Source organism: Nannobrachium achirus, assembly GCF_963921795.1.
Source record: "Nannobrachium achirus genome assembly, chromosome: 4".
NCBI lineage: Eukaryota > Metazoa > Chordata > Actinopteri > Myctophiformes > Myctophidae > Nannobrachium > Nannobrachium achirus.
Window position 1 is genome coordinate 24,841,886 of NC_137813.1, and position 21,662 is coordinate 24,863,547.

General features: G+C 42.2%; 1 protein-coding gene across 1 annotated transcript; it reads right to left on the reverse strand.

Moving 5' to 3' along the window:
- Nucleotides 1–1,569: 1,569 nt before the first annotated feature.
- On the reverse strand, nucleotides 1,570–12,761 carry LOC308282565 (butyrophilin subfamily 3 member A1). Its single transcript, XM_080722951.1, has 10 exons — nucleotides 12,651–12,761; nucleotides 9,380–9,461; nucleotides 6,643–6,741; nucleotides 4,326–4,427; nucleotides 3,906–4,037; nucleotides 3,060–3,197; nucleotides 2,873–2,924; nucleotides 2,746–2,772; nucleotides 2,609–2,635; nucleotides 1,570–2,500 (listed from the first exon to the last, which is right to left on the reverse strand). Exons 2-10 carry the CDS (start codon nucleotides 9,437–9,439, stop codon nucleotides 1,944–1,946), a joined length of 1,194 nt encoding a protein of 397 aa, XP_080579077.1. The 5' UTR covers nucleotides 9,440–9,461; nucleotides 12,651–12,761; the 3' UTR covers nucleotides 1,570–1,943.
- Nucleotides 12,762–21,662: the final 8,901 nt, after the last annotated feature.

Sequence of the window (21,662 nt, forward strand, 5' to 3'; positions counted from 1 at the left end):
TTTATGTGGTAAGTTTGCTGGAGATGAGTGGCATGATCTGGCATCTATCACAATCACAGAAATGTCAACACTCAGTGGTAGCTGAAATGAGAATGGTTAAGCTCAGCCTGTCACATGAGGTAGGCCTATTTCCATTTACTTTGTAGATTCTATTCAGTTTAGTACTTCTACTTTATTGTTACTTAAAAGTATTCGTGACAATACTTTTTTACTTTTACTCAAATAACATTTTGAACACAATCTTTAAAAGGTAATACAAATACAGGTGCGCCCAAAACATCTGCCTACATAACAGAGTATGTATATTGTGGTATTGCTACTTTTACTAGTAAACTACAAGTATCTGAGCACTTCTTCCACCACTGCATTGGAAGTAAGTGTCCTCCTCTCACGTCCACATTCATTATAATTCAGACATGGTGCATGACAGATGGTATCTATCTTCAGCTGTAACTTTCAGTGACTTTGAGCTGCTGGAGCTCAGCTGACCCCTCTCTGCTACCCTCCACTCTGCATGTGGTTCATTTATCATCTGGGAGTAGAATGTCGTGTATTTTAAGATTCTCTGTCAGAAACTCATGAAACATGAACTAAAGCAGTGGTTCTCAACCTGTAAGTCAGGACCCCCAGGGGGGTCCCCAAATTATTTTGGGGGGTCCCCAGATGATTAACCTAATGTGCAACATTGTTTTCTCACTCAACAGTAAACAAACCAACATATGGTTTAAGTGTATAGAGGGTTTATGCATATTTCTAAAGTGACAATTTAAGGACTTTCTAATACCTCTAAAATGACAAATTAAACATTGGCGAAATTGTCAAATATTAGAGACAGAAATTGTGAAAATAGCTGATCGACATGCTCACAACGCCTCGCGTTGTGAGCATGTAGATCTGCTATTTTCACAATAGAACCATGTTATACAAAATGTAATTACTCAACTCTTAAGGCCCATTCCCACTGGGCCAGATAACAGATATCTGGAGATATTTCTCCAGATATTTTTCCATGCAAAGTGGATGGTAGATACAGATAAAAAAAAAGTCTACCACAGATATTTGCCACAGATACTTTTATCTGTGGCAAATATTTTTTTTATCTGTATCTACCATCCACTTTGCATGGAAAAATATCTGGAGAAATATCTCCAGATATCTGTTATCTGGCCCAGTGGGAATGGGCCTTAAGTGTTCATCAGGGAGGGGGGTCCCCAGTTAACATATGATTATTTTGGGGGTCACAGCCTGAAAAGGTTGAGAACCACTGAAGCACATCTTTGATAGGGCCTACTCTAATCTGCCTTGACGTGCTTTTAACAGTAGTTCCTAAAGAAAAAGGCCTGTATATTTGTGAATTAATTTGACATTACTTTATCAAATGCATGTTATAGATTTCACATACAGTAAATCTCTAAACTAGTGGCAGTTCATCTTTTTGTAAGTCATTGCTGCTTACCATACCATACGTATTTACTATTTAATGGCTGTAAAGTTAATCAGATCCTTCATAGTCTACAACACCATTCAGTAGCAGACTTGACTAATAGATTGAACAAAAGGTAGGACATTTGGTTTGGTTTATTCATTATTCACAGAGAGAGATAGAGAGCATTGTCACTGTAGGATTACTATTGCACATTTCATGACATTAATACTATGTTCTTTCAAATGTATGAAAATACATTATTTGAGCAAAGAGTAGCGCGATAGCTCTAGTGAGGGAGGAGGAGACAGGAACAATCACATCGTATACTAGCAGCATTTATAGTGGTCACACAGAATAGCTATTCAATAGTGTTATGATGGTCATTTATAGGTAGGGATCTTTGATTACTCCCAGTGACTACATTAATTCAAGTTCCTATATAGTATATATACGGTATATCGATGTCTAGTGGAGTAGTGAAGGAGAGAGAGATCACTAGGAAGGAATCGAGAGGAACTCAAGCCCAAAGGCAGACCGTGGGGCAGAGGCAATGAGTCTGTGACCCCGGTGACTTGATCACCAGATCGTTGATGATCTCCGTCGTGCCAAACAAGGGGAACAGCTTCTCGCCGAAGCTCTCGTTGTAGGTGTAGATGTGGGCGCGGCTGTCCACGTCGTAGAAGGACAGCTGGTTGTGCTCGTGGTCGAGGAAGACGCCCACGCGGCGGGGGATGAGGCCCGGCGGCAGCGCCGTGTAGGGCACCGTCAGGGCTTTGAGCTCGCTGCCGCGCTCCAGCCGCAGCGTCAGGTAGCCCGTGTCGGTGTTCAGCGACTTGAAGCCCTTCCTCAAGGCCGACTCTTTGGCCACGCCCAACCGCCAGTCCCTCTCGCCCACCTCCACCTCCCAGTACTGGCGGCCGGAACGGAAGCCATCCTGCCCCACGGCGCACCACCACCCGTCGAAGCGCTGGTGGAAGTTGGGCACCTCCTTCCTCTCGAAGCCGCAGCGCATCTTCTTGTCGCCAGAGATCATCAGGTCAGGGTTGGCCGTGTCCAGGTCCAGAGTCACGTTCACTGTAAGGGTGAGAGCAGGGGTTAAGAGTTACAGGAGTGAGCTTATTCAAATGGAATCGTTACAAGGACGTTATGGTGTCAACATTTTGACAAAACTAAATGGTTTACCTAAAGGATCCGTGATCCACTCCCATACTGTGAAAGCAATAAAAGCCATTTAATAACGCACTTTGTTCATCCGAGTGAGGATCAACAGTAAAATGAATGGATCAAAAACCAAATGGAGCTCAACTGTACATATTTACCTGCATGAGGAATGTAGCGCGTAGCACCTGAGGGGAGCCAGAACATTTAATTCACTTCATTTCAGATGGAACGTATTCAACATTCCAACTAACAGAATCAGTTCAGATAAAGACTGTTAGTACGCACCAATTTTGTGAGACCTCTGTTTCCAGATAAGCCACTGCAGGGGTATGTTCTCCTGCAAGAGAGTGAAGGAACGTGAACAGTACAACTTTGGTCAATCTTAGATTAGGAGGATTGTGTTGTTACGTTTGCACTGCTGGTCTACACAGCAAGGTTCTGGTTATTGGTGAAATAGTGTGACACACCCTACCTTATCTAGGGTCTGTGACATCAAGGTCCACATGACGAGCTCCATGGCCGTCAGCAGGTTGGGCATGCGTCCCCATCGCCAAGCAGACTCCAGATCATTCAGAGCTTTTGCCACAGAATCCCCAGGCCATACACTTTTCTAGAAGGTTCAATCAACATTACATAAGGTCAGGTTTTAATCATTAAACCACTGGTTCCCCACCATTTGTGGATCACAAACACATTTTTATGGGTCCCTTAATATTTTGTTTCCTGCATTCAAAACATTTTCCAAAAACATTCAACCAAAAAAGATTTGGGTGGAAAATAAATAATACATAGTTTTCTGCTGACATAATCAGAAAAAAAGGCGATTGCTTATTATTATTATTATTTTTAATTTGTTAAAACCACAGGGAAAATTCAGTTTCAGCGTACCCCAGCTGAGTGCTGCCCACAAGGAGCATGGGGGTGGGGAGCAGTTAGGGGTTAGGTGTCTTGCTCATGGACACTTCAACACATAGCTGGAACTGGAATCGTACCTGGGACCTCCGGAGTCCTAGGCATGGACACTAACCATTCAGCTATGGCCGCCACTTATTTCACTAGTGGCCCATCAATGCTCCCTAAACAACCTAGTCTCTGTGACACTTCTAGGGGCTGCAGTCTGCCTCCAAAACATTTTTAACTCAAATCTTTGAGGGGTCCCTGGAAATAAATATTTTGAGATGCGGGGAGCAGAAGCCAAGTACATATAATTTTGGGGGTCCTTGACATGGAAAAGGTTTGAGCATCACAATATAAAACATAAAACCATTAGGATTTAGAAGACATTTGTAGAATCTGCCTCAGGCAAACAACGTCCTACCTCAGGCTGGGCTCTGAGGTCTTTGATCCAGGTGAAGATGACCATCTTGGCCAGCTCCACATCTTGTTCAGTGGCTTGATCAAGTTTGCTGCAATCGATCTCTGGCCAACCATCTGTCTGCATTGGCCTCTTCTACAGACAAAAATAAATAAAATAAGGCGTTTCAAATGAGGGTCCGCAGCCAAATACATATCAATTTGGTGGTGCTTAACCCAAACCGGGAAAGGTAACTGTGTAATTTTAGACTTTTAGCGTTGGTTATTCAAAAATGGCAGATGTACAAGCTCACAGCGTGTAACTTTGTGCCACGCTGCAAGCTTGTACATCTACATCTGGCTATTTTTGAACACTTGAGAAATCTTGAAAGTGCCGATTTGTAGAATCGGCCTCAAGTCTTCATGGATCATCTCAGACCGGTACCTTGCTCTCCAGCATGGAGGCCCACTCTAGGATGAAGGCCCTGCAGACGGGGGTGGGCCAGACGTCCTCGATGTTCCAGATGTGCTCCAGCACCTCTGACTTCTGTAATGACAGCGTAGAGAAATAAAGAGTGGTTCTGATTTTTTTTTTTAACACTCACAATAATCGTATCGTTTACATTTATTGTGAAATTATCCTCCGTCACGCACTGGTATCAATTCACCTTTTATTTGACAAGCAGCATATCTAGTCCGACTTAAACCCTCTACAATTCATAAAACAGACCTGGAAATAATGTACTTGATACAGTCTTTTTTTTCCACTCTCTACCATATCACTGTCAAAAATAGCTGATCTACAAGCTCATAACACATATTTTTGGCAAATGTTCCACTCCAGGATAATGGATGTTGGGGATACAATAATAGTGACATGAAATGTTCATAGCGTCCCATCCTTAGTCGGGACCCCCAGGGAGGTCCCCACGTGATCTTTAGGGGTCTAGATCAGGGGTTTTCAACCTATAGTGAACCAGGGACCACCACCCTGACGAATCAACCTGGGGACCACTGTTGTGTTGGGTGGGGATATACTGTAAGCTGAGTGCTTTGGTTACTTTGGTAACCTTGCTACGCATCCCATGTCTATGCATCCCACTGTTTCTCAACCAGTGGTCCACACCACAGACTAGACCTACAAGTGGTCCATGGTTTAATTAGGCCTGCAGTTGCTCCGTGGGGAAATGTTTTAAAATGTATATGAATAAAATAAAATGCCTTTGTTTAATATGTTTAAATGCTATTTCAAAAGTCCATCAAATGTAACAAAACATTTGAATGAATAGGCGTGGTGTAGGAGAAAAAGCTTGAAATGAAATAATGACTGACTGTGCAACACATTATAAGTAGCGGAGGCATTATTTAACTGAAAAGTGAGAGTGGTCCAGAGCAACAAAAAAAAGAAGAAGCTTGAGAACCACTGATCTATTCCTATTATTATTAGATCTTATTCTATTCTCTTACTTTATCCAACCCTTACCCTCATGCTGAGATACTGATTTGTATCGTATGTATGAAGCAGACACATGTGATTACATGGTCTAATTTCCTAATAACTATGACTCAACCAGGCAGTCCGCTACACTTCCGCTTCTTGAGATTCTATCTCCCTTTTCTGTGGAGTTACTTGACTTACGACTTCCCGCCTAGTAACTGATAACATTGCCATGTTCAACAGTTCATTGATGCACTGTTCTGTGGAATAAAAATAACTTTTTTCACTTTCCTTCGTTACTACTAAATGCATGGTCAGGGACCACATGTAATACCTTCACGGACCACCAGTGAAAACCCCTGCTCTAGATGACAATTTAAGGTCTTTTAGGACCTTTTCAATACCTAAACAAACGCAATGTGAGGCGTTGTGAGCCTGTAGATCCATACATTATTTATCTGTGGAACTGAGTCAAACTAAAAGTAAAGCCTCAACTCCTACAATTCCAAGTGCTTGTCAGGGTTGGGGGGTCCCCAGTTCAAATATAATTATTTGTATTTTTTTTATCCCCAGCTAAATGCTTGATAGTTAGGAACCAAATGGACCATTACGTCAATACGTGGCCGTAATTCCGAGTGTGTACAAAATGGAACCAAATGAACCTGGGCCATTTTTTTGTACAACCTCAGATAAATTAAAACTTTAGATTTGAGATTTTACAGTGTAGATTGCGGTCCCAGTTATAATAATCGTTTGAAATGGGTGTCCTTGGCCTAATGAATGATCCAAAAAGGGTCTTTGAAATGAAAAGGGTTGAGAAGAACTGAGGGGGACCCTGGCTTAGCCCACTGGATGACATGTGCTGATGCTGCCACCTAGAGGCGTGGGACATGCTTGATATAATGTTTTCTGTGCCTGGAACACTTTGTTTTACACACAATTATAATGTTCTTATTTTGATCATAACACCCAATTACTGAATGCCAGTCTACCAGGTTTTCTTCAGAATATGTATGACACTGATTTACTACAACACTCAACTAGTACTAGTGGTTCTCAAACCTTTTATTTGCAAGGACCCCCATAACTCTGAGAGGGTACAAATGCAACCAAATAGACCATATGGGTCCATCTCAGAGATATAGACCTGTTATGGTCATTTCCGGGCAATCTCTTTTTTGGTAACTTTATTGTCTGCTCATTTTGTATGTCTGTGGCAAAATTGGAATTTTGACAAAAATGTCCACCACAGGTCAACATGGCGATGACCCCTGCCTAGTGCCTACCTGGCACACAGTAAAATGCCATGATGGTGATGTCCTACCTGGCACACCCGGCTCAGGTCTCTAGCCAGTTCCACCACAAACAGCTGGTTCTCTTCCAGGGGCTCCCTTTTCGCATCAATTGCTTTCTTGCGAGATTCCTGTGGGGAAAAGTGAGAAAAAAGGTTTCTTGGGGATGAAGATAAAGCAGAGCTAGGAGAGAGTAGTCAGCAGAAAGAGACAGAGATTTAAAGGATGATAGTGCTGGGGCTGGCAAGGGCTTCCGATGATTAACGCTTGATTCTGTGCACAACAGTGTTGCGTGCCGGATATAGTCAAACTACAAGCTCACAACAAGTCACGTTCAAGACACGTTGTGAGCTTGTAGATTGGCTAATTTGAAATGTTACCCTATTTTTAAGCATACCGTCAAACCAGAAATTAAAGTCACTTGACCTGATCAAAATGCACATCATGTCCTTTTGCAGTCAGGGGAAAAGGTGTTTTTCTCTCAGAAAATCGCCTGACTCACCACCTTTATGACACCCTGATGACACTCTATGAGCTAAAAGAAATAGAAATACCGCATCACGGTTATAAGCACTCCGCCATCCAGTTAATGTTTACGACCGTGTCTATCCAGACTTGTATAGTAAATGCAGTGAGTTTAACCATTTAAATTTGATTTAAACTGGATCTGAGTTGGCTCTGTACAATGTACCGCTTTTTTCCATCTACACCAAATCAATTCGCCAAAAGTAGCCGATCTGCAAGCCTACATCGCGTCGTGTTATAGTCTTGCAGGTCCGCTGTTTTTAAACGATTTTCCTCCCATAATATGGTTGCTGGGGTTCAAGTGGTTAATGAACTTGACCTTCGATCACCTACTTCTAAATCAGTTCATCCTTGAGTCCAAGTGGATGTTTGCGCCAAATGTCATGAAAATCCCTCTCACATTTCTTCATTAGGATAAACCCTGTGAGATCCTGAGATATTGTGTTCACACGGTTGGGACGGACATGTGGATGGATGTTTGAATGTATACGCACATACGATACGTACAGTACTGTATTAGTGCTATAGAGTACTGCACTACAGACAGACGGAAAACGTCGACGAATGCCCTGCAGAACTGGGCCACCTGGTAACATGAGTCATGGCTGGCCCTGGCCCTGCGTGGTTCCGAGGCCGCAGTGTAATGTCTCATGTGTCACTAAACAAGCAGTCTGTTGGCAGGGGCGTCACAAGGGGGGAGAAGTGGGACTGAGTTACTAGGGCCCAAGGTGGGCCCTAGTAAAAAAATATTTTATACTTAAGATATTTTATACTTTAGCTATTGAAAAATAGCAGATATAGAAGCTCACAGCACGGCACCGAGTGCCGCACAGTGAGCTTGTAGATCTGCTATTTTTGAAAAGTCGTGAAAATGTGTGCAAATCTTTGAATGTATGTATTTTTTAAGCGAACATTTGTAACTCAAATCTTCCTCCTGGGGGGTCCCTGGAACTAAATATTTTGAGGTGGGGGTCCGTGGCCAAATACAGATCATTTTGGGGGTCCTTCACATGAAAATGTTTGAGCAACACTAGGAATAGACTATGTGACAACCAGGAATAGTTTGGTGACCACCGGAGACTCGGTTGACGGCCGGAATTTAGACGGCACCCGGAAGCAGGTTGGGTTAGCGCCCCAGCCTGTGTCTTCCGTGAGGAAGAAGCCCAACAAATCCACGGTGAGGCCTTTAGGAGGGCCATTCAACTGCAGCAGCTGAATGGAATGTTTGGATTGGGGTCTGGTGCAACGCACAGGTTCTGAACCTGGTGAGAGCAGGAGAGGACCTGGTGAGACGTAGGAGGAGCCCGGCCAGGAGTCAACCCATAGAGCCTAGTTCTTCCACGCGCCAGAATAGTACCCCCAATCCCGGCAGAGTAGTTCCGGTGCAGCACATTGAGTGACCCTGTCTTTCCCTAATAGGACTGATCGTGGATAGCTACTGGGACGTAAGTCGGGACTTGATCAACCCCGGCTGGGTCACCTAGGCGAGGGTGTATGATGTTGCGAGACCCGAAACACCCGTCGACCCCAGGCTACATCACTGATGATACGTCCCAGTTGCATCCTTGTGATGTTTTTTTTTTTTCACATAGAAACGTGTTGGCGGTCATTATCGAGAATTAAATCCTGACAGGGTGATTAGGCACCAACGCCTATACGGAGGTGCCTCTATCATCCTGAAGGGATTTAATTTAATGACCGCCGACACGTTTATTATACCGCTTATTACACGGCTACACAATAAATACATGAATAAATTGACCCAAAAGTAACAACAAAACAAAGTATTAACTTGCTTAGGGTTGTGAAAGTATTCCATAAGTGTTGCACTAGCCACCCGCCGAGCACAACTAGTGTTGATCAAATAGAATAACATGTTCGATTATTGCATTGTCTATTTCTCGCTTCAAATGTTTTCAAAAACATTCTTGAGAGCAACAATTAGTTGTAAATGACATATTTCATGCTGAATACAGCATAAAATTCAACCAGTGCAGCTAGGTGCTCTGAGCCTTTGATTAGACAGAGGTCTGTATAGAGCAGAGTGGTCATTATCAAGAAATAAAACAACTCTGAAATCAATGATCAGAACCAAGCATTCAACCAAGCCGTGTAATAAGACATGATAAAGCCAACGGCATAGGCTGCCCACCAGCGCTGGTATTAAAATGCTTTCATTGAGCCTTTCTGTCAGTGTTTGAGAGTGTTTGGGATGTGGGACAGGAGGACTGTTGCTGTTGGTACCTTAATCTTGACCGTTAAGTTCTTGGCCGGCTCCACCATGAAGTGAAAACACTGCATCATCTTGGCAGGTCTGCAATAGAGTCTTAGAGGGGAACACACACAGACAGACATACACACACACACACACACACACACACACACACACACACACACACACACACACACACACACACACACACACACACACACACACACACACACACACACACACACACACACACACACACGCACACAACAATAATTTTGTTTGCTTCCAAAATTCCAGCCATAGTCTTTACTGTTTAAACACCTTTGTCATTACACGAGCAATGGAAAATACACGTGGGTGTGGTCACATGGTCTCAACCTGTCTACCATCTTGTATCAAAACAAAACAGCGACCTGGACTTTGAATTCTTAACTTAAGTAATGATTGCCTGACCTATAAATGACCCACTGACCCAGTTATTCAAGTTACACAGTGTATACGGAGATCATACACCTTGGTCCGGTAACCACCGCAGGGTCCAAATGGACCTGTATGGGTCTGTAACTCTCATAGGGGCCTTTTCCACCGGTTCGGGTTCTTTCTCCAGTCTATGGGATGGCAACTTTCTTGGAACCTTGGTTCGTTCTTGCGAACTGGCCGCAAACCAACTTTTACGGTTCGGAACCAACTCGGTTCTCGGTGGAAAAGCTCACTTCTGGTTCATCCAGTAGGCGGGAGAAAGAACCTCAACCAGTTCTTTGCCGGCGGAAAAAGCCCTGTAGAGTGTACAAATGGATCCAAGTGGACCCTTACGGGTCTGTAAGGGAACACTGAGGATTTTACAGTGTAGATTGGGGTCCCGGAGAAGAATATTGGGGGCGTGAGCCTACACCGACTTGAACTTGAAGTTAAAAAGAATCACTGGAAAGTGGAAACCCTATTCAGAAATGTTCACCCTATAATGACGCGCCGAATGCCCTGCAGAACAGGGCCACCTGGTAACATGAGTCATATGGCTGGCCCTGTGTGGTGCCGAGGCCGCAGTGTAATGTCTCGTGTGTCACTAAACAAGCAGTCTGTCAGCAGGGGCGTCACAAGGGGGGGAAAGTGGGACTGAGTTACTAGGGCCCATGAGGGGCCTGGAATTATTTTATACTTTAGCTATTGAAAAATAGCAGATATACAGCTCACAGCTCACAGCTCACAGCGCGGCACCGAGTGCCGCGCTGTGAGCTTGTAGATCTGCAATTTTCGAAAAGTCGTGAAAATGTGTGCAAATCTTTGAACATATGTATTTTTTAAGCGAACATTTGTAACTCAAATCTTCCTTCTGGGGGGTCCCTGGAAGTAAATATTTTGAGGTGGGGGTCTGTGGCCAAATACATATAATTTTGGGGGTCCTTCACATGAAAAAGTCTGAGCACCACTAACATAGAAACATAGGTCTTTCAACAAAAAAAAAACTTAGAAGGATTTGAAATATTCAAAGACTTGCACACATTTTCACAACTTTGCAAAAATAGCAGATCTACAAGCTTGTATATCTGCTATTTTTCAATAGTTAAAGCACAACATAAATGCCTAACAATACGTTCCCAGTCTAGATGGAGAACATTCATGGGGGGCCCGCAGTGAATCCTTGTACCCAGGGCCCAGAATTTGGTGCGACACCCCTGTCTGTCAGGGATGCACATGATCTCTGTCCCTGTCTCATCCTCTCATCTCCATCTTTGTTTTCTGTTCTTCCTCCCTTTATCTACATCCACTTTGCTGCCAGCTGTAAATATTACTGTAGCACGTGTCGTGTGTGGGGAATGGATGGCACTTTGGCCTTGATGCGATTAGTGGATTATAAGGAAGAGCTTTTAATGTCTTCCTACTGCAGAGATGGATAGGGGGATTGTGTAAGGCAAAGCAGTCAGGAGGAGTGAATGCAACTCAATTAGTCAATGGCAAAATGCTACGGCTGCCTCTTTTTTTAATGCATAACCTTGATGAACAAGAGGGAAGGAAAAAATAGAAAATAGAATTACAAATATATAAATAAAAAAAGATATATATAGAATTATAAATATATAAATAAAAAAATATATATATAGGCTACAAATACGCATATGAATAGAATTCCCGTTGGGAAAAATCCATCTTGAACCTTCTACTGAAATGATGTTGGTCTAGTAGACTCTAGTTTATGTAGACCCTAATGGCTCCAAAACTTTTCAGGTCAAGACCCAAAAGAGACCGGCGTAGACATTTGCCCTGGACCCAAAATAGTGTAAAACAACGCTTGTAGATCGGCTATTTTCACTACTTCTTAATTAATATTATGATTTATTAATGGAATTTCTTACATTTGTGCTTAGATCAGCTATTTTCACTACTTCTTAATTAAATATATATATATATATATATATATATATATATATATATATATATATATATATATATATATATATATATATATATATAGTCTATATTAAATGTATATAATCTCAGTAATGTATCGTGGGAAAGCATGACTGTGCAGCTTTGACAGTGAGAGTGACCCAGATAGGCCGTCCACTGCACTGCACAAGGTAAACACATCCTCCCTGGCTGCAGCCAAGTGACTTTGCGGCATTGCTCTTTCACTGATGCAGCAGCATTTCACCAGCGGTGGGATAAGTACTCACATCACATATCAAGAAATATTCTGTCAAAGTCCAAAATGTCAAAATGTACTTGAGTAAAAGTATGAAAGTGTTGGCATCAAAATGTACTTAAAGTACCAAAAATAAAAGTACTAAAATGTTTGCAAATAGCAGATCTACAAGCTCACAACACAAGCTCACAATCAGCTGTTTTCAAATAGCCAAGGTATTAAAATAGGGCTAAAGTGGTTTATGTATGTTTTATAATATTATAATTATATCTCAATATCTGAAAAGTAACTAGTAACTAAAGCTATCAAATACATGTAGTGGAGTAAAAGTACAACACTTAGATCCGAAATGTGGGCCTATAGTGGAGTAGCAGTAAAATTATTGGATATACTCAAGTAAAGTATAAATAGCTGAAACGTGTACTTATGAGTGCATTACTTGAGTAAATGTACTTAGTTACTTTACGCCACTGATGCAACATTTCACCTGCATCAGCTGCATGACATGACACAGTGCAACATGGCTCACTCTGCACATTATGCATCATGTATATTCCATGAACACATCCACCCGCATCATAATGTGATCCATAATCCATGCACGATGTGATAAATTATGAATGTCATACGCAAACAAATCAGACGATGGTATATCCACCTACCTTTATCAGAAAGACTGTAAAGATCCAATGATGTCCTAGTGTTTACTCTGCAACAGCAAAAGCCCCCTTTCGTCTAGCAGTCCAGTGAAAAGTCTTGACTGCAGTGTCTGTCTGACCTTGTTTACATACAGGAGGACTTGTTTGGTGCGGTCGGTCGGGCTCGGGACTGTTCGTTTGTTTCCGCTGCCTGTTGGTGTGCTCTGTGACTGTGGATGAACAGCGCAGCCATGTTGGTGAGGTAAAAGTAATGACCTTACTTGCATTCTGGTTCCCAAACACTGGGTCAGATATTTGTGTGGGTCACGGTCCGGGTCCACGGACACTGTATATTTATGGGTCCCTTCATTTGTTTCCTACATTTAGTTTTGAATTATTATTTCAAACCATTTTCAAAATAATTTTGATTGAATAAAAACAAAAATCAATCATATCATAAATAAATAAAATAAAAATAAAATAAATTCCTTTAGAAAACAGATATTTAAGAAGTAGTGAAAATAGCCGATCTACATGCTCACAACGCGGCACAAAGCGATGCATTGTGAGCTTGTAGATCTGCTGTTTGTTTTCTCTAGTTTGGGTCCTGGTCAAACGTCTAATTTCTCTTATTGGGTCTTGAGCTAAAGAGTTTGGGAACCACTGGCTTATAGCCTGCCATGCAAAGGCTTATTGTAGGCCTACATGATCCACTTTTGTTTTAACATTTAAAACGTGTTGCATAAAATAATATTTTAGACATTATGGTGTCAAATATATCTGTTAATGTCTTTTTTAATTCCCATTGAAATTTAACCCTGGCCTCCCAATTTTGAAGAAAAAAAGGAAGAGAGCAGAAAATAGCAGATCAAGCTCACAATGTGTCACAGTTTAAACATTGTTTTAATTTGTGTGGTTAAGAGGCTAAATCGGTATTAAATAATATAACTTGCATAATAGAAAAAAGTGTTCTCATCGTCATATTTCTTCTGACATTAGCACTTTTACTAAAACTAACAAATCACACCTGTGAGAAGTGAGCAGGGCAAACACGACACACGTGCATATATCCTTGTATGGGCAGGTCTGTCCGTGACATCAGTTACGTTATGTGTATTACTAATACATTCAGTCCTAATACAGACAGAGTCTGTATTTTTGAGCAGTTATATTTAAAATCTTTACAGGCAGAATGATTTCTTCACACTGAGGTCAGCTGGACGGTCAGCAGTGTGAATAATTACCTCTCTCTCGCTCTAACACACACACTGCACACACACACACACACACACACACACACACACACACACACACACACACACACACTCTCTCTCTCTCTCTCTCTCTCTCTCTCTCTCTCTCTCTCTCTCTCTCTCTCTTCCAAGTGCAGCACAAACAAATGTATTCATTAATTTATTTTTCTGTAGAGAAATCATGAATGGTAACTCATGTTATGTGCATATAAATACATGATACATCAGAAGACAATCAGTGTGTTTGTGCATACTTAGTTCACAAAATATAACTCTGTGGGCTTTGTGACAGGAAACAGGTCTTGACAAAGATCTTGGCATTAATTTCGCAAGTGGTTTCATTCCCCTTTCACTTCATTAAATGCTCTTTCAAGCTTTTACTGTTATTGCGCTACGGGGGAATGAGATGTTCATTAATTTACTTCTTGGATTGGGCAAGGCCAAGTAGAGATGGGACGATATGAAAATGTCATATCACGATTATTGTGACAAAAGAAATCACGATTTACAATATCATCACGATAATCAAAATCCATTATCCTGGGGCGGAACATAATGTTGCCAAAAAATAGCAGACCTTCAAGCTCAAAACGCGTCGCATTGCGACACGTTGTGAGCTTGTAGATCGGCTATTTTTTGGCAAAGACATTTGATAGAGAGTGAAAAAAAGACTGTATCAAGTATGTATATTATTATTACCTTTTACCAATTTAAGTGGTTTAAGTGGTACCGGATATACAGCTCGGCAAATAAAAGGTGAATTGATCCCAGTGCATGACGGGAGGACGATATCACGATAAATGTAATCTCCACGATACGATTATCGTGAGTGTTTTTTATCACGATAAACGATAATATCGCTTATCGTCCCTAAGGCCAAGTCACTCTGACTGCAAACATTTGACGAGGGAGCAGTGGTGGAAAGGAACTATTAAATTACATTTAGGGTACGGTCACACCAAAGTTTAAGTCTACCTATATGGCGTTTTTGACAACGTTTTTCAAGGAACATACAGTAGCATATTTTTAGAGAAATCCACGAATGGCAAAAAAACAACACTCCATTCCCATTGAAATGCATTGGCAGAATCCGCCCACATAGGTAGAATAAAAGTGCGGTGTAACCGTGCCCTAAAGCACTGTTTCCCATTTACAAAAAAATATAATATTTGCTCTGCTACCACGTGAACATGGTGTTAACTTGAGTTAATTAAGTGATTATGATGAATTCCATGAATTTAAACAATACAATATCAATCAGTAAAGTAAAAATAAAATGCAACTTTTAAGAAGTAGTGAAAATAGACGATCTACAATGCGACTGACTCGCTGTGAGCTTGTAGATCTTCTATTCTCACTAGTCTGGGTCCTGGAGAATTTCTCTTTCAGAGGCGTCAATTGGGAAAAAATTAAATGTACTTCTTAAAATAAAGGTATGGCAACATGACTGGTGTCTTCTTCGCGCGCGTTGCCATACCTTAGCTTTTGCTGAACGTGTTAGTTGTTCTCTTTTGGGTCTCTCGAGCAAAAAAAAAAAAAAAAGTTTAAGAACCACTGTACTAAAGTACAATTATGAGGAAAGTGGTCAGAACATTGAGTCATGATGACCTTTGTGAACAGAATGAAAGGAATGCTCAGCACCACCTCTCTAATTATGTTTTAGGAGTTTGTGCTTAAAGGGCTGAAACTCCATTGTGTTTGTGCTTATTCTTGACATGAAACTTTGCAGAAACGTTCTCATAATAATATCGACCAGTGGTTCTCAAACCTTTTCATGTCAAGGACCTCAAAATGTATGTATTTGGCCCCCATCTGAAAGTATTTTGTTCCAGGGAGTCCCATACAAGATTCATGTTGCTAAAATGTTTCCAAAATGTTCCACACAAGTTTCTCAAGATTCTTTTGAAAATAGCAGATCTACAAGCTTACAACGCATCGCGATGCAACGCAAGTAGTTAAACTGTTATATTAAATAATTTTGATGGGGACCCCCTGGAACCCCCCAAGGACCTCTGGGGGAGTCCCACTTTCAGAACCGCACTAAAGATAACTAAAATTATTACAAAACTTGCAGGATGTTTAATAACACTGTTGAATCATGACTGTAAAATGATTTTGAAATCACCCAATAAGGGGTCAGTTGCAAACATGTGCACATGGGCTTGACGCAAATGTGGACATAAATCCGTTGGTTTGTCCAAACGTCACCAAACTAGGTGGGTACAGGTGTTTAATTAAGCTGCCAAAACATTTCAAAATTTGTTTTGAAATTGAACAGTAGGGCATGACAGCATTGCAGGCCCGGCACAGATTTATCCGTAAATCAATGAACGTCTGTTGGATCGTCATAACACATAACATTTTTGTTATCCTTAATACGGGTGTCAGAAACTGTCGAAGTCTAGAGACCCTTCCCAGATTTCAACTTCTAACAGTCTGTTGGCATGAACTCCCGAATCACCACTTTTTTTTTTTTTAAGATTTGTTTTTGGGCTTTTTATGCCTTTATTCGATAGGACAGTAGACTGACAGGGAATGGGGAGAGAGATGGGGAATGACACGTGGCAAAGGTCTTCCGGATCGGGAATCGAACCGGCGACGCCAGCAGGCATCATAGCCTAGTATGTGGTATGCGCCTTGACCACCAGGCCAGCGGGCGCCCCCCGAATCACCACTTTGTGGCTATATTTGTTGCTAGTTTTAACAAGTTGAACCCCATGCAGAAGCATTCCAGTCACAGCCAGTGATTCAATAACACAATTCTTTATTAAATAAGTTACAGGTGCCTCCAGCTTGGCCGGGCACTCGGCAGAGGGTATGAAGCCAGCAGGGGAGGATGTCCTCTGTCGTGGCAATAGCGACTCCTACAGGTTGCTCGGGGAACCTATTCAGCCCGGAGCAGAATGTTGAATGGTCCTCCGCACGTGTTTTGCCCTCCCAGTGAAACTCCTCACTGTCAGGTGACAAGAAGCGGTTGAGCCCATGTGTATCAGAAGAGACAAAGTCCTCCCCAGACCAACAGCAGCGGTTTGGCAATATGGAGGTGAATTGGTATAACGACTAAAAACGTAAGATGATGTGACAACTTGATCACAGTATGAAACTCTTGCAAAGTTCAGTTTCTGACTCAGATATAGTAAAAAAAGGAGAGCGCACATTTTTGCCAAAACACAGTATAATCCACATAACATTATTTTTACCAGTCACTTAAAGTGAACAGAAATCACTTAATTTTTTATGTTAACATACAATCCTTGTCATTACCATCTTGTTTTTCCACCTGCATGCTGGGACAGATGTAGCCAGCTCAGATGGGGTGATGGTCAAGTTAATGGATTCCCTTTTCAGTGGTAAAAAAAAACCTGTCAAGTATTAAACTCCTCCGTAGTAGGAAGAGTTGTTTGAACATTCAAAGTTGTCATCTATGATTCATCGAACGTTGCTGGGTGTGCAACACATCTTTGGCAACACTTTGGACAATCCTGCTGACGAGAGGTCTCTAGATCAGCACGTACTGAAGTTAAGAAGGATCACATCTCCATCAGTCTGTAATCTCTCTATTCATACGGTAACTTCACCTACATGAAGCTACACAACATTTGGCTGATTTTATCGCACAAATATGTGTCCATTTCCGATTGGATCACACGGGGAGAACAGTGCTGTGGGCGTCATCGTTGGTGGTGAATTGGAAAGGCTCTGTGTCAGGTGGCGTGGGATAGATGTACTGAGGAGAGGAGACGTCCAGATGAGATGCAAGGATGTCGTATGGAAGCACCACAGACTGACGCATGCTTTCCTCATATGTTGGTGGTGGCTGTGGGAAAGGCAGAAAGACAGGGAGATGTTATAGGGTTGAATAGGGACAAGGCTAAAATCTGATTTATATGCGTACCAAGAATGGCTGATCTACAAGCTCACATCACGGCAAGTTGTGAGCCATCTTCGGTGTGCAACACTATTTATTGTATGATGGTGTATTATTTAAGAATAAAGGATTCAGTGCAAGGCTTTTGACTGGATGGTTTTAGGGGAGAAACAATTAACAGATAATTGATTAACCGATTGTCAAAACATTAATGAACCATTCATGTAAAAAAATCGAAACGATATGCTGTTTAAAACTTGGTCAAAATGTGCATGCTTGTCTTTGCTCCAACTTCCTTATTACTGAAAAGGTATGTTTTTTTGGGTAAACACACAAGGGTTCAGATTTAAATGAGCATTTTACATAATTTTCTATTTTATGACCATATTTCCCTACCATTGTATGGTTTAAATTGATCACAGATTAATTGAATACTTGAAGCCTATTGTACATTGTCTACATGAGACCACTATTATTAAGAGAGTGAAGCTCTAACGTATTGAAGTTAACTTTGACCTTCAGCAGACTTATCCAGCACAATAGTCTGCAAAACAAAGCAGACCTTAGCTCACTCTCATTGTATGCAGCTTAATCAGCATCATAGGCCACAATACTGACTCACTTTGAGTCACCCACACCAAAGTAACACCACGTTACGAGATGGGAATAGAACTGTTCCTGCCCAGCTTCAGGACAGTGAATAGTTTTGTCCGGGGTGGTGACAAGAGAAGAAAGCAGCATATAGCCTGCTAAATAGATAATGTGAGATTAGCCCTGCTCTGGATGAATATGTTGCACAGAGAACGCCGTGGCTGATACACCCTATCTAAAGTGGAATATAATTGGAACATGTTTGTATTTACATTACTGATTAATCCGTCTTCAAACTGGCTCCCTGGAACAGGGCCGCATGAATCCATATCTCCCTGATCCCATCAGGCAGATGCACACTCTCTGACTGAGTCCCCTTATCTTTTAATTGCTTGGGGGCCCTCGGGCAACAGATCCTCCCCTTGTCCGATATGAAAAGCCACACACGTACTGGGCCACAAAGTTTTACAACTGTCCTGCTTCAGGTCACAGAACACACAGGGGGCAATTAAGGGAAGACTCCCACCACAGTCTGGGGGAGGTGGGATGCTGACAGACAGAATGAGTGGTCCCCTTGTGTGTGTGTGTGTGTGTGTGTGTGTGTGTGTGTGTGTGTGTGTGTGTGTGTGTGTGTGTGTGTGTGTGTGTGTGTGTGTGTGTGTGTGTGTGTGTGTGTGTGTGTGTGTGTGTGTACGTGCGTGCGTGCGTGCGTGTGAGAGTGTGTGCGTGCAAGAAATGGTCACTCATGCTACTGGCTGTTTAATTAAGGAAAGGGTGCACAAAAGCTGCATTCTAAAGGCTCTGTTTGCAGTCAGGATGCAGACTTTAATTATGTTTGATGTGCCTTTTTCTCATTACCTTGTTTGCTGGAGCGTTGCGCAAGTCAAAAGCTCTGCGTAATATCAACACTGTAAAAAAAAGGAGCGCCTTGAAAAGCGCCCACCAGCCCAAGTGGACAGGTGATGAGCAGATGAGCATCCTGTTTACAATGCCCTGAAGGCAGCCTAATCTTTGAATAAGCTCTTGTAACAATATTGTGCGACCGCATGGTCATGATAGAGACGACCCAACTTGAATAATCTCCCATTATTACTACAGATGAGGGGCCTCCTCCATACTCGGTTATAGGGTTGCTTTGAAGTTTAACCACTTAAGCCTGATTTGTTCTTTGTCTTATGACTGTGTAGCATGGAAATAATATCCAGTCTACAAGCACACAACACGTCATTGTTGTTGTAGATTTGCTATTTTCGGAAAACGTTTTTCTTGTTGCTGTTGCGCAAAACAGGGCTGCCAGGGTGAACGTGGCTGATGGGAGTACAGCTTCTTCCATATTTCTCCTAGTAACGCTGAAGGCCATAGAAGAACGGGCTGAAACGCTGCATTGTCTTGTCTGTTATGAGCTCGGACCGCATAGGGCACATAAATTGCCATGACAAGGTCGTAGTCCCTATAATATACCCTACCTCCATGATAATGGGTCCATTGAGACCAAAGCGGTCGGCGATCATCATGTGGATCTGCCTCTGGCGGTCCTTCTTCCTGACACTCTCGTAAGAGGGCAGCCTCGGCAGGGGCCCCTCCATAGACGGCAGGGTGTAGCTGGAGGGCCCGCCGACGTAGAACAGCTGACCTGCCTGCGAGAAAGGACACACACACCAGGGAAATGATGGGATTGTGAGCGAGGCAAAGCACACTTTAGGTCGGACATTCATTTTCGTAATTGAATGCCCTACTTGAACACACTTCAGCGTCACACAAAAGTAGCAGATGTGCAAACTTTTGAGCTTAAGATCTTCTACTTTAGCTATTTTTGTATTAGAATCCTGAAAGTCAGTGGTTTTGGACCCAACAGAGACCATAACCAAATCGCTAGTTATACTTGCAGATATTGGTTATTTGTTCACACATTATATTTAGATAGACATTGTGTTTGCTTGACCGCAAATACTAAGAATGTTAGATAGCATGTTGTTTAGACAGATGCTAGGTTTGATGTTTGCTTGGTATCCTAGTTACTTTGAAGCACTCAATTGTTTTCCTTTGCACTCTAATTATGTACCATTCACTCTAATTACAGCTACCATTTCTCCTGTCGTTTGTTGATTAGGGTTCATTGCATTTTTACTCAGATCTCGCTCTTGTAAAAAAGTCGCTCCCGTTTAAGAGTGTCAGATACATGCCTAATTGGTAAGTAGGTTGTAAAATGGCAAGCACTACTTGTCATGGTCCATGGATACTCAGTCACTTTGAACTGTTGGCTCTGAAACCACTAGTCTTACCATGCAGCCTGTGTTCATTTAAACAACCCAATGGTTTACGGCCAAAATACACCTCTGACTATGTTTTTACATTATGAACCCTAGAGACGGTATCCCGGACCGGCCTATTGTTCCCAGAGTTTAACCACTTAAGGCCTATATATTTGTTGTACGACAAGTAGCGTAAATAGCAGATCTACAAGCAATGCATCGTGAGCTTGTTGATCTTGATATAATGATTTTATATTAATTATGTTTTCATGCCTTGTTATGTAATGCACTTTGCATTGCCTTTGTGCATGAAATATACCTGAAGTTATGGTACAAATAAACATGCCTTTGTTAACTGTGTTTGCCTAAGTATTGTACAAGGTGGCGGGGGGCGTATCGGGCTTAGTGTATGCACAGGGAAAGCTTGTTATTGCTGTGGCTGATAGCAGATACGGCTGCTGTTAGCCAGGTGAGGTAAGCTATGGTACACAACCCAGGGCTCTCTTCAGGGGCGTCACTCCAAATTCTGGGCCCTGGGTACAAGGATTCACTGCGGGCCCCCCATGAATGTTAACTATTGAAAAATAGCAGATATACAAGCTCACAGCGCGGCACCGAGTGCCGCGCTGCGAGCTTGTAGATCTGCTATTTTTGAGAAATCGTGAAAATGTGTGCAAGAAACTTATGTTTCCTATGTCAGTGGTGCTTAAACGTTTTCATGTGAAGGACCCCCAAAATGGTATGTATTTGGCCACGGAACCCCATCTCAAAATATTGAGTTCCAGGGACCCCTCCCCGGAGGCAAAATTTGAATTAGCTGTTCATCTGGCCTCCAGCGCGGCACTCGGTGCCGCGCTGTAAGCTTGTATATCTGCTATTTTTCAATAGCTAAAGTTACTATAGGGCCCCTCCACCTTGGGCCCTGGTAACTCAGTCCCACTTTCCTACCCCTTGTGACGCCCCTGGCTCTCTTACCTGAGTGTTGTCGTCATTGATGATGTGAGTTGAGTCCAGACAAGCTGAGCTCACCAGTGTCTGTCTGCTGCTGTGGTACTGTGGAGCAGCCGCCTGT